General features: G+C 38.7%; 1 protein-coding gene across 1 annotated transcript in view; it reads left to right on the plus strand.

The window, feature by feature from the left end:
* The window catches only part of C2CD6 (C2 calcium dependent domain containing 6), a 73,995-nt gene that overhangs the window by 9,732 nt on the left and 50,338 nt on the right, over nucleotides 1-13,925 (plus strand). The window contains exon 3 of the mRNA XM_049772911.1: nucleotides 362-451. Coding sequence (XP_049628868.1) covers nucleotides 362-451 — 90 coding nt within the window. The remainder of the gene's footprint in view (nucleotides 1-361; nucleotides 452-13,925) is intronic.

Below are 13,925 nucleotides of genomic sequence, written 5' to 3' on the forward strand. Positions count from 1 at the left end.
GTATACACTTTCATTTCTCTGCTAATATAGTATTGAGATAGATATGAATTTTCTAGTCATATGAATATTCTAATGCCTAAAATAATACCTGATACTTCCATATTTATTGAATTAAAGCCACACTTTATTTATGTATGTTATCTTTGCTTCTAAAATCTTTTTTATTTGCATGCAGGGGCATAGCCAGCAGTGCTCAGGGCTTACTCCTGGCTCTGAACTCAGAGATTATTTCTCCTGGGAAGCTTGTGGGGGACCATATGCGTGTCAGAGAGTGAACCTGGATCTGCTGCATGCAGGACAAATACGTGATCCACTATACTCTCTTCTAAACTCTTATATTATTAATTTTGTTACATTCTAGATGCTGAAGAAACCTCAGAGAGATCCTGAAAATAGACCAGAGACTGGGGTCATATCTCAAGTACCAGCTTTGGTGCCATTTGGAGATGCGGTTTGTATAACTGATCTTCACTAAACCCCTATACATTATTTCTTATTTCATATGAAGATTAGTTAATGTAATTCGATATTCCATAATCAAAATGTATGTATAGAAAATGATTCTCTGATAACATTCATGAGTCTTATGAATCAGAAACTTAATCTAAAAATCACTGATGTCATGGAAATATCTGATTCATAGAAAGCTTTTCTATGCTGGAGATTGACAGAGTCTAATCAGATCTGCATCATTTGGCATAATTTTAAATACCATTGATTCTTGGGAGTGCCACCCAAGATATGATAACTTAGAATCTGAGAATTGGGTGTCAGAATTGATGCCCAGATCCAATATAGTACAGACATAGGTGCTCTGGGGCCATCAGTACCATACTTAGGCTATGCTGAGGGTCAGCATGTGGGAATTGAATTCAAGGCTCTACAATGCTAGGAAAACTCAGCTTTTGGAGTGATCTCACTGGCTCTTTGGAAACCAGTATTTATTTTCACTATACATGTATATATTTATTTATTTACTTTTGCAGCACTCAGAGGTTACTCCTGGCTCTGCACTCAGAAATTGCTCCTGGCAGGCTTGGGGGACCATATGAATACAGGGAATCAATCTGGGGTCCCTCCAGGGTTGGCCACGTGCAAGGCAAATGTCCTACCACTGTGCTATTGCTCCAGCCCCATGGCCCAGTATTTTTAAATGATCAAGTGTAAGTGATTATATTTGTTGCCAGATTTAGGAACCTTTGAATTAGTTTGAAAATTGACACCCACCCTCAATGCCTTCCCTCATTCGAAAAAGTTTAAATTCATGCCCTGGAGATAAAGCACAGTCCCAGGGGTTTATGCCTTCACTGGGCAGGGCCTGGTAGGCATCATATGCCTCCCACCCCCACCCCAAGCACCACTCGGTGTGACTCAGGTGGCCACTGAGCACGCCTGAATCTGAACACCACTGCCTTGCTGGAGCCCCAGCATTGAGTATCACTGGAAGTGGCCAGTAAGCACTATCAGAATTGCTTGGGAGACCTTCACTCCCAGAAGCCAAATCAAAACACACGTCACTCATGAAGAAATACACACTAACCAGCACACAAGCCACTGTTGACTTTGATAAACAGAGAAAGCTCTCACTCTCTTTGGGGTGTTCAAAAATACTAAACACGACAATTTATGAACATCTTGAGCTATCTCATCACATTTGTTGTTTTACAGGTATGTTTATTTTATGACTACTACAGATTAGTCCATGGGTATGAAATAAGTATCTATTCTTCCTTTTCTTTAGCTCCTGTTTTATACTATCCTATCATGTATCTTATATTTTCTTGATGAGACGATATATGATGAGTTAAATATTATTTTTGAATTTGTCTATTAATGTAACTTTATTTTGTTGTTATTGTTTTGGAGCCACACCTGGCTGCGCACAGGGGTAAATCCTGGTAAATCAGGAATCACCTCTGGCTGACTCGGGACCATATGGGATTTCTGGAATGGAATCCAGGCTGACTGCATGCAAGATAAACTCTCTAAGACTTAGATGCCTCTAAGTCATCTCCCTGGATCTCCCCAGTCAATTTTTTTGTTTGTTTAGCGGCCACACCTGTGGTGCTCAGGGGTTACTCCTAGCTCTGTGTTCATGCATGACACTGGGAGGGGCTCAGATTTTGGGATGCTGGGGATTGAATTTAGGCCACATGTGAAGCAAGTTAAGAACCCTACCTGCTCTGATATTTATTTGGCCCCAACATTTTTGTTTTATAAAATGGATTTGGTGTGCATTCATCCATAATGATGTGAATGACATTTCTTTCCAATATTACAGTCAGTGTTGGTGTATAACTCTTGATAATATTATCTAAACTTAGGAAAGAATTTCAGATCCCTTTAGATGTAGGTAAGCTCTGATGTATTTTATGTTTATATAATTATTCATTCCTATGATCCATATTCTTAAATAATTATAATATTTTTAGAAATGATATTTTGGGTTTTTGAAATTTACTCCCAGCTTTGCTCTCAGGGATCACACCTGGAAGGGCTCAGTGTCCAAGGCAAGCCCCCTATCACTGTGCTCCTAGTACTTTGAGTATGTTGTTTCAACTTATTTTTGTTTGTAGGGATTCATTTTGAGACTATGACATGAATTTTATGTTGTTTACTCATAAGTAAGGCTTTGCTTCTAGCCTGCTACGTTATGTAATCTTATCTATTTCTGGTTCTTTTTTTTTTTTTTTGGTTTTTGGGCCACACCCGTTTGACGCTCAGGGGTTACTCCTGGCTATGTGCTCAGAAATCGCCCCTGGCTTGGGGGGACCATATGGGACGCCGGGGGATCGAACCGCGGTCCGTTCCTTGGCTAGCGCTTGTAAGGCAGACACCTTACCTCTAGCGCCACCTTCCCGGCCCCTATTTCTGGTTCTTTTTAAACTTTTTTTATTTAAACTTTATTACATACATGATTGTGTTTGGGTTTCAGTCATGTAAAGAACACCACCCATCACCAGTGCAACATTCCCATCACCAATGTCCAAAATCTCCCTCCTCCCCACCCAATCCCCGCCTGTACTCTAGACAGGCTTTCTATTTCCCTCGTACATTCTCATAATTAGGATAGTTAAAAACGTAGTTATTTCTCTAACTAAACTCATCCCTGTTTGTGGTGAGCTTCATGAGGTAAGCTGTAACTTCCAGCTCTTTTCTCTTTTATGTCTGAAAGTTATTATTGCAAGAATGTCTCTCATTTTTCTTAAAACCCATAGATGAGTGAGACCATTCTGCATCTTTCTCTCTCTCTCTCTCTCTCTCTCTCTCTCTCTCTCTCTCTCTCTCTGACTTATTTCACTCAGCATAATAGATTCTATGTACATCCATGTATAGGAAAATTTTATGACTTCATCTCTCCTGACAGCTGCATAATATTCCATTGTGTATATGTACCACAGTTTCTTTAGCCATTCATCTGTTGAAGGGTATCTTGGCTGTTTCCAGAGTCTTGCTATGGTAAATAGTGCTGCAATGAATATAGGTGTAAGGAAGGGATTTTTGTATTCTATTTCTGGTTCTTGACATTTTCATTACTATATATCTTAGTCTTGTTCTATTCTGAGATTATTTTGCTTGCTATCTATTGGTCCATTTGCATCTGGGCACATCTTTCCTCAGAATTGGGAAGTTTTCGGCTATTATTTTTTATACCTGCCATTCTTTTTTTTTTTTTTTTTTTTTTTTTGGTTTTTGGGCCACACCCGGTAACGCTCAGGGGTTACTCCTGGCTATGTGCTCAGAAGTCGCTCCTGGCTTGGGGGACCATATGGGACAACGGGGGATCGAACCGCGGTCCGTCCAAGGCTAGCGCAGGCAAGGCAGGCACCTTACCTCTTGCGCCACTGCCCGGCCCCTATACCTGCCATTCTTTTTTTTTTTTTTTTTTTGTGGTTTTTGGGTCACACCCGGCAGTGCTCAGGGGTTATTTCTGGCTCCAGGCTCAGAAATTGCTCCTGGCAGGCACAGGGGACCATATGGGGCGCCGGGATTCGAACCAATGACCTTCTGCATGAAAGGCAAACGCCTTACCTCCATGCTATCTCTCCGGCCCCATACCTGCCATTCTTCCCCTTTCTTTTTCCCCTGACATCTGGAATTCCTGTGATGCAGAGGTTATTTTACTGGATATTGTCAAATACTTCAAATTTGTGGGATCATACATATCTCTATGCTCAGGGACCACACCTGGTAGGTTTTGAGGTACCTACCATATGGGGTGCAGCATTCAGATTATTGTTAGGGCCACAGCCATATTCACATCAGGTGCTTCTGTAGTATGTGTGTATGTAGTATGTAAACTTTTGTTATAAACCTCTAATTTTTTTCTGAAAGTTTCTTTTATATTGCCTTTATTGATAATGGTTATTGATGATGATGTGTGCTTTATCATCAAAGTCCACTGGATTGATTTTCAGCTTCTTCTATTCTGCTGCTGAGTCCTGATATGTTATTTTTTGCTTCATTTTTATTTGAGTTCTTTAATTTTTCATCAATCTTTCTTTGAATTTATTGATTCTCAATAATTTCCTGTTTCGTGAACATCAAGAGGTTATTATTTCAGAGTCTCCTTTGGGCATTGAAGAAAATTTTGATGTATTTGAGGACTTTTTTTTTTGATGTGGCTGAATTCCTTCTTTTTGAATTTTATTTTTCATTCTTTTTTTTTTTTTTTTTTTTTTTTTTTTTTTTTTTTTTTTTTTTTTTTTGGTTTTTGGGCCACACCCGGTAACGCTCAGGGGTTACTCCTGGCTATGCGCTCAGAAGTCGCTCCTGGCTTGGGGGACCATATGGGACGCCGGGGGATCGAACCGCGGTCCGTCTCCTAGGCTAGCGCAGGTAAGGCAGGCACCTTACCTCCAGCGCCACCGCCCGGCCCCTTATTTTTCATTCTTGACACATTTTGGAATGTGTAGAGTTCTGGGTTCCAGCTGACTTGGGCAGTAATTTTGTGTTTGCACTTGCCCTATCAGACCTGTGACTCTGAGTTCTGGCAGTTACCAATGCCTTGTTGCCCCTGGATGCCAACAGAGGATTTGTTTTGCTGGTATCCACTAGCAGCTTTAACACCAGCATCTAAGTAGTCCTGGGCTTTGGCCCAGAGATTACAATTACTGGTGTTTACAGTTATGTGGTAGTTATGTGGCAACACAATAATGCTGACTTTGACAGTTGCTGGAGATTGTGGTCATGTGTACTCAGGAATAGCTGTTCTCTGAGCTGATGTTTGTTGTTCTGGGGGGTTTTGCATTAGTTTGTACCTGGTTTAGAATGGAAGGTTGCTCCGGGTCCTGGACTGCTTCCGCTGTGGCCTTGGTACAATGGTACTCTGACTATTATAAATGCTGCCTATTTCCGGTTCCTTTCTGACAGAGAGAGACCCATCACTGCATCTCTGTGACACCTTTGTGCTCATTGTCCTACATTGGCTGGAGATTGCATGGTATTGGTGTTGCCATGTTGATCCTGGTCTGGCTACTAGTCATGTTGGATCACATGGCAGTGCTCAGGAGGTTACTCCTGGCTCTCTGCTCAGAAATTACTCCTGGCAGGAACCGTATGGGATGGTGGTTATCGAACCCAGGCCTCCCTACTTGCTGAGCCATAGCTCCCACTCTTATAGCTCATTTTAAAGAAATAAACTGAAATTCTTGGAATCACCATTTAAAAATAGCACCTTAGGACCAGAGAGATAGTACAGGGGTTAAAGCACTTGCATGGAGCCAATTCTGGTTTCAATCCCCAGAATTGCCAAATGTGGTCCCCTGTGCACCATCAGGAGTGATCCAAGCACAGAGCTCAGAGCCTAAAGTAATCCCTGAGCACAACTGGGTATAGGCCAAACCCTCTCAACCACCAATAAATTAAAAAAATTTTTTATCTTGGTTGTATAATATACACAACTCACCCTTCTTTAAATTTGAAAACTTAAACATTTTACTTAACAATGTTTAAAAAAAATAAACAATGAATGATAACCTCACTTCCTGTTTCACTATAAAACAAAATCTTTGAAAATAGTTACATTATCGCCTCTTCACCTCTTCTGGATCAGAGGTCACAGACACAGCTACAACATATGGTCATCAGTATTTATGCATGTGACCCAAACTACAATAATTCATCTTAAAAATGTACCTCCTGAGGAGGCAGGCTGAGGGTGTGGTGGGAAAGGAGCCTGAGGCATTGGTGAATGGAAGGTGACCCTAGAGGTGAGATTGGTGTTAGAATATCATAGGCGGGGCCGGAGAGATAGCATGGAGGTAAGGCATTTGCCTTTCATGCAGGAGGTCATCGGTTCGAATCCCGGCGCCCCATATGGTCCCCCGTGCCTGCCAGGAGCAATTTCTGAGCCTGGAGCCAGGAATAACCCCTGAGCACTGCCGGGTGTGACCCAAAAACCACAAAAAAAAAATAAATAAAATAAATAAATAAATAAATAAAGAATATCATAGGCGTGAAATTCTAGTATGGACATGATTATACATCATGGTGACTAAATAAAAGAAAATATTTTTAAAAATAGCAGCATCAAAAAAATAGCAGCATCATACTTTTAAATTACTGGAGTTATGAGTTAAAGGACTGGGCCACTTGTTTTGCAAGTAGGAGCCCTTAGTTCTAGATATGGCACCTCTACAAGTAGTAACTGGGTAGTATTTTGAGTGTCCCCTTCAGAATACTATTAATTCATTTATTTGGTTTTATAAAGTTTAATATAGGATGGCCTTTGTCTTTATTTAGTATTGATAGCATGGTTTCATATATTTGGCCAATACTAAGTATTAGTCTTCAAGTGTGCCTGTTTTTATTTACGATTTTATTTTATGAATAAATACAAGATATTATTTTTTTAACATTGATAAACATTTTTTTAATCATTTTGACTGGAATGTGCCTTTAGACATCCAGGATGTGGGTCCCTGTACTCTTCAACTCTGGGATCATTTCAGCAATGATGTCTTTGACTTTGCTTCTTTATAAATGTTTTCTTCCTGGTCCTTTGGAACCCCAATTCTTAATGTTTTTTCTGTTGAATTTATCCAAAAGTTCTATTCTCTGCTCATTTATTTTGAGGATGTTTTGACCATATTTTGGTCATTTATCTTGAGGATTTTTTTCTCATCTTTTGCTATTGTGTGAAGGTTTTCTGCACCTCATCTTCCAGCTCACTGATTCTATCCTCATCAGCTGTTATTCTGCTGGTAATAACTTCCAATGAATTTTTTATTTAGCCTGCCAAGTTTTTCAATTCTGACATTTCTGCTTGTCTGTATATTTATTATTTCTGCTTTCATGTCCTCTTGTGTTTTAATGGCAGTCCATTCCATTGTTTGTTTGAGCTCATTGAACATCCTAAGTATTTCTACTCTGACCTCCATTTCAGAGAGGTTATGTTGGGGAATAGTACTGATTGGGTCTGCAGGATTGCAGTCTTCACCCACAGGTATGGTGGAGTCTTGTATTGCTTTACTATGGTATCTTTTGCAGTCTCAAGTTGCTTCTTTTCAATGTCACTGTCATTCTTCCCTACTGACTGGGATATCTTTGGAGAGTTTATATGGGTGAGAGATTATTTTATGGCCAAGGAACATAGCCTCTACTAGGTGGGCCAGCAGAAGTACAATTTTTGTGCAGATAGGGCTGCAGTAAACAGCAGCTGTTATGTGCTGGTCAGGCTTGAGGGTGGGGCCATGCACTCCTGGATGTGTAATCATATGTTTCTAATGAGGAGAAGACTTTTCAATAAAAACACATTTCTAATAAGAAAAGCTGACAGGTGTTAGGCATGTGATTTAGTAGGGAAGTACTTGCTTACATGGTGAGACCCTGGATTCAATTACCTGCAAGCACATGATTCCCTGAGCATTTCTGGGAGTTTATTTATTTCTCAATAAAAATAAAAAATGGAAGTCTTGGGCCTGGAGCCTTGCATGTAGCTGACCTTGGTTCAGTCTCTGACACCCCATATTGTCCCCTGAGCTCTCTAGGAATGATCCTTGAGTGCAGAGTAAGCCTGAGAAGAGTAAACTAAATAAAAAAGAAAGTGGAAGCCTTTTTCTTTTAAATAAAATTCAGTATAGAATTAAAAGGAAGAAAAGTTAGCTTTACACAATTTCATTTGCTGTGTTTTTATTGTGATTGTTATAGGTTGGCTGCCTGGCTATTCATGTAAAGGCTTGTGGAAACTTTTCGTCTATGGGTATCCTTTCTTTTGACTGAAGGCCAATACTATGATTACATATCCCTGTTTCAATATATATTGCTATTGTATAGACTTCATAAAAGATCATTTTCTTATCAATCCTGCTGATTCTTTGACTCACCGCAGAGGCTGTAGTCATTGAACTGTAGAAATATGTAAAATGCCCCCTTTATTGAAGCACTTTAATGAAGATTTCTGTAAGGCTGTACTTGCCTGGGATATAGTTGAAATGGTTGAAATTCTCTAATTTTCCTGATAATCTCAGAAATTTTCATCTTTCCCCTCTGTATTGATGATGATTTTTTTCATTTTGTCCTCACTGTGCAAAGCCCTGACTTTTAGGGCTGAGATGGCACTGTATGGCTCTTTGGGTACCACGAGAGATAGCCCTAATAGTGCTTGAGCACAGCTTCAGGAGAGGCTATAAAAGGTATTACATTAAATTATTGCTTATCTCGAATTACTGAATTTGTTGGTGTCCCCTTAGATTTTGTGCTTCTCTTATCCTACCTTAGTCCATATACAGTGGGCTTGGTCATATGCAATGTACGCTATTATGTCATTTTTGTTTGTTTTTGTTTTTTTGGGGCCATACCCAGCAGCACTCAGAGGTTATTCCTGGCTCTGCACTCAGAAACTACTCCTGGCAGTTTCGCAGACCATATGGGATGCCAGGGATCTAACCCAGGTTGGTTCATGCAAGGCAAATGTCCTCCCCACTGTGCTATCACATTGGCCCTGTAATTTTTTTTAAATCTTGGATTATCTAGGGGCCCACCAGGGATCACCTGGTCTCCAGTTGAGAAACATTGTTTTGAAGTAATCTCAGGCTCAAATAAGATTTTTAAGAGTGGACCAAAAAAGTTAAGAGCAGAGTAAAATATTTATTTTTATGTGGAGAGTGACCAAATAATTTTGTTTATCTATAATCCCCCTCAATCACCATTTAAGTTTGTAACTTCTTAGATAATCCTAGAAATATGTTTCTAAATTTATTTCTGTCTTTGATAATACAATGATCTTTTAAAGCCTGGCTTAAAATTTATTTATTAAAACTTGCTTCTTTTAAAGTGTATTTATATTAATGTGATTAAATAGGCTGTTTGTTATTAAATTTACCATAGAATAGATCAGTCTCCTTATGAAGTCTGATATCTTATTTTATATAATTAGTTAATAGAATTTTATACCAAAAAATTCTTATAGAGTACATGTTTTGCATATGTGAAGCCCTGAGTTCTATCCTTGGCACCATCACAGTGTTTTTTAAATATAATAAAATCATCAAAAATTGTTTAATTCATGGAAGCCTATGGAAGATAATAGTGCATGCAAGAATGATATAAGTAAAATATTGATAAATTCAAGGTATATTACTGCTTTAAAATTTTAAGATACAAAATAATTTGAAGTTACATTAAAGTTTTTATATCATATCAATAGGGGCTTGTCAGTTATATATTTCAAGCCTTAATTTTTTTTTGGTTGTTTTTTGTACCACACCTGGCTGTGCTCAGGGGTTACTCCTGGCTATCTGCTCAGATATCACTCCTGGCAGGCATGGGGGACCATACTGGATGCTGGGATTCAAACCACCGTTGGTCCTGGGTTGGCTACTTGCAAGGCAAATGCCCTACTACTGTGCTATCTCTCTGGCCCTAAGCTTTATTATTCTTAAATGTAAAATATAAAAATAACTGCAAAGGAAGTACAATGGAAATGTTATACTGTAAGTATAAGAAATGATCACACATCAACTTGTCTTATGACTTTTTCATTACAAATGACAACACAATTTTAAAAGAATTTAAATTTTTATTACATTTACAATACTTTATTGATTTGATAAATTTCTAGATACTGGGTCTGAATAAGTTTTTAATTAAAGTTACAATGTATATTGTTCAGTTACAACAAAATTTGCTTCCTAAACATTTTGTGTTTTAATTCAGTCAGCTTGTCATACTTTAAAAACATGATGGTTCGCATCTCTGTAAACAATATTATAAAATGCACAAAACCTTGTAGCTTGCCACCCAAACCTGATGAAAATAATGCTATAATTAATTTTGATGAATTGAAATACTTTTCCATACAGGTAAGAATGTTCAGGTTCTTTCTCAATAGAAGAACATTCCTTATAGGTTAAAATACTTGATAGTAATTATGTTTATAGGAGACTGAAAAATATCAGTGCCTTTCTAAAATGGTATTGTGAGGCCAGAGCAGTGGCACAAGCATTAGGCCTCTTGCCTTGCACTCACTAACCTAGGATAGACTGTGGTTCCATCCCCCGGCGTCCCATATGGTTCCCCAAGCCAGGAACGATTTCTGAGCCATATAGCCAGGAGTAATCCCTGAGTGTCACTGGGTGTGGCCCAAACCCCCCCCCCCAAAAAAAAAGGTATTTCATATATACCTGAGGGGTTTTTTGGTTGGTTGGTTTTTGGGTTTGGGACCACACCCAGTGATGCTCAGAATTTACTCCCAGCTCTGCATTCAGAAATCGTTCCTGGCTGGGGGGGACCATATGGGACGTGGGGGGGGGTGTCGAACCGCTGTGCATCCTAGGTCAGCTGTGTGCAAGGCAAATGCCCTACTGCTGCGCTATTGCTCTGGCCTCTACTTGAGATTTTTTTTAATTTGATAGTTTTACATTGGTGGTTTTCCCTGATATCTTTACCTCTGTGATTTCCAATCTCACACAGTTTTCTCAACCTCGCTCTTTTCTGTTCATATTTCCTTTTTGCACCTTGTTAAAGTTAATTGGGGCTACTAAACAAATTATCACTGATCCAGTAGATTAAACAACCACATTTTATTTCTCATTTTTTCTGGAGCTGGGAAAGTTCAAAAACCATTGTCAGATGAAGGCCTTCTCGATTTGCTGGCTGCTTTCTCCTTTCATGTTGACTCACATGACTGAAAGCAGGGCCTTTTCTCTATCTTTCCTATAAAGACGCATATTACCATGAGGACTCTGTACTCTCATAACCTATTTTGTCTCAAATATTACCACCTACAAGTTCAGCATTACACTGGTGAAGTAAGTAAGCTTCCTAAGAACTGGAAGGTGGGGCTGGAGCGATAACACATTGAGGAGGGCATTTGCCTTGCATGTGTCCAACCCAGTTTCAGTCCCTAGCCCCCATTAGGACCCCTGAGCCCATCAAGAATGATCCCTGTAGTTGGGTTTCAGTCACAAACAGAATACCCCCCTTCACCAGTGCAACAAACATGCTTGTAATCATGGTGCTTAAATAAAGATTTTATTTAAAAAAAAAAGAAAGAAAGAATGATCTCTGAATACAGAGCCAGGAATAAACACTAAACATCTGTTGGTGTGGCCCTAAAACAAAACAAAAAAGTAGCAAAAACAAAAAATGAAGCATTTTAAGGTGAAAAATATACTCCGTTATGCTTTTTTTTTTTTTTTTTTTAATCTTTCCTATTTCTGTGCTTTGTATGTGCTACTGTCAGGTTTCGAACTTACCACATGCAAGGCAAGTGGTCTACTCCTGAGTTATAGCCCGGACCCCCTCTTTGTGCTTTTGAGATTTTAACATTTTATTAAATTTACCTGCTTCTAATAATCTTGAAATCTTGATGTTCATGTTTTGTTTGTGCTAAAATGTACTCTTTGTGCTGGGAAGGCCACACCCAGCAGTGCTCAGGGCTTACTCCTGGCTCTACACTTAGTGATCACTCTTGGCAATGCTTGGGGACTATATGGGATGTCAGGCATTGAACCCAAGTCAGCTGTGTGCAAGACAAGTGTTCTACCTACTTTACTATTGCTCTGCTCTGGATCCTATAATAGTCATACCCTTAATACATTTTAATATAATCTCTATCAAAATTCCAGTGAAATTGTTCACAAAAATAAATACAGTTTTAAGACTGCAGTGAATGCCCAAGATGACAAAGAACCTTAGCATTTTTGAGAAAAATGAAGCTGGAGACATCACACATCCTGAGTTCAACTAATATTGCAAAATCATAGTAAAAATGTAGTGTGGCACTAGCACAGAAATGGACGCATAGATCAGTGGAACATTATAGAAATCCCAGAAATAAACCTACATATTGTGGTTGTAAAGGTTATGATAAAGTAGCCAGGAAGAGAGAGTCTTATTTTAATGATGCTGGGAAAACTGGACAGCCGCATAACAAAAAAAATTAAATTGGATCACTATTTGTTCTAGGAGCCTCAAAAATGAAAGATTTGAGCATAAGGTCCAAAACCATAGATGATCTAGAAGAAAACCTAGGGCATAATTCCTCATTGTGGTCTTGGCGATGATTTTTTATTTGACACCAAAAATGAAGAAAACAAAAGCAAAATTAAACTAAACCTATAGCAAAGACTCATCAATAAAATTAAAACATGATTTAAAGGGAAGGGAGAAATATCTACAGATTATTTACCTGATAAGGCGTTAGTATCCAAAATGTTTAAGTAACTCATAACAATTTAATAAAATCCTTCCCCCCAAATTCATTGGAAAACATTGGGGATCTGAACAATCACTGACTCAAAGAAATCATAAGTGTCCAAAGTACAGGGAAAGGGGCTCAACTTCATTAATTATTAGGGAAACACAAATGAATTTCACAGTAAGATACAACTGCAGGTTAAAATGTGGGTTTGGAGAAGACATACTGGCATGTTGCTAGGTAAATTGGTATGGCTTCTATAGAAAAATAGGCCGTTCACAAAAGATTAAAAACAGAACTGAAAAAAAAAAGTTGAACCATCACATAATCCAGCAATTCTATTATTGGGTATTTAACTTCATAAAACAAAATTACCATCTTGAAAGTATATCTGTATCCTTATGTTTATTACAGCATTACATACAAAAGCCAAGACATGGTATCGATGTGTCTTTTGATTGACAAAGTGTTATATATTAATTTACTATATTTAAATTTTTGTAATCATTATTTAAATATTTTTAAAATCATGTACATATTTCAAGCACAACATGGATGCATCTTGACATTATACCAAATGAAATAAATTAGACACAAATATTTGATCTTGTGTGGGATCTGGAAAAGAAAATGTAAAGAATTTATATTGAGGGGCCGGCGAGGTGGCGCTAGAGGTAAGGTGACTGCCTTGCAAGCGCTAGCCAAGGAAAGGACCACGGTTCTATCCCCCGGCGTCCTATATGGTCTCCCCAAGCCAGGGGCAATTTCTGAGCATGTAGCCAGGAGTAACCCCTGAGCATCAAATGGGTGTGGCCCGAAAAACCAAAAAAAAAAAAAAAAGAATTTATATTGAGGGGCCGGAGAGATAGCATAGAGGTAGGGCATTTGCCTTGCATGTGGAAGGATGGTGGTTCGAATCCCTGCATCCCATATGATCCCCGAGTCTGTCAGGAGTGATTTCTGAACGTAGAGCCAGGAATAACCCCTGAGCACTACCAGGTGTGACTCAAAAAAGCAAAAAATAAAATAAGAATTTATATTGAAGGGAAGCGGAGATTTGGAGCATTGGTGATGGGAATGTTTCACTAGTGAAGGAAACCTAACTACAATCATGTTTATAATCAAATTGTATAAAGATATTAAAATAAAAAATTATATTGAGGCACCTTGGTTTATAAAACTATTCATAATTGACTTTGGGGCATACAGTATACTTAAAACCAGTACTACTACTAGTATCATCTTCCTCCACCATTGTCCTGGGTACCTGAAAAAGAAAACC

Source organism: Suncus etruscus, chromosome 5 (assembly GCF_024139225.1).
Source record: "Suncus etruscus isolate mSunEtr1 chromosome 5, mSunEtr1.pri.cur, whole genome shotgun sequence".
Classification (NCBI taxonomy): Eukaryota; Metazoa; Chordata; class Mammalia; order Eulipotyphla; family Soricidae; genus Suncus; species Suncus etruscus.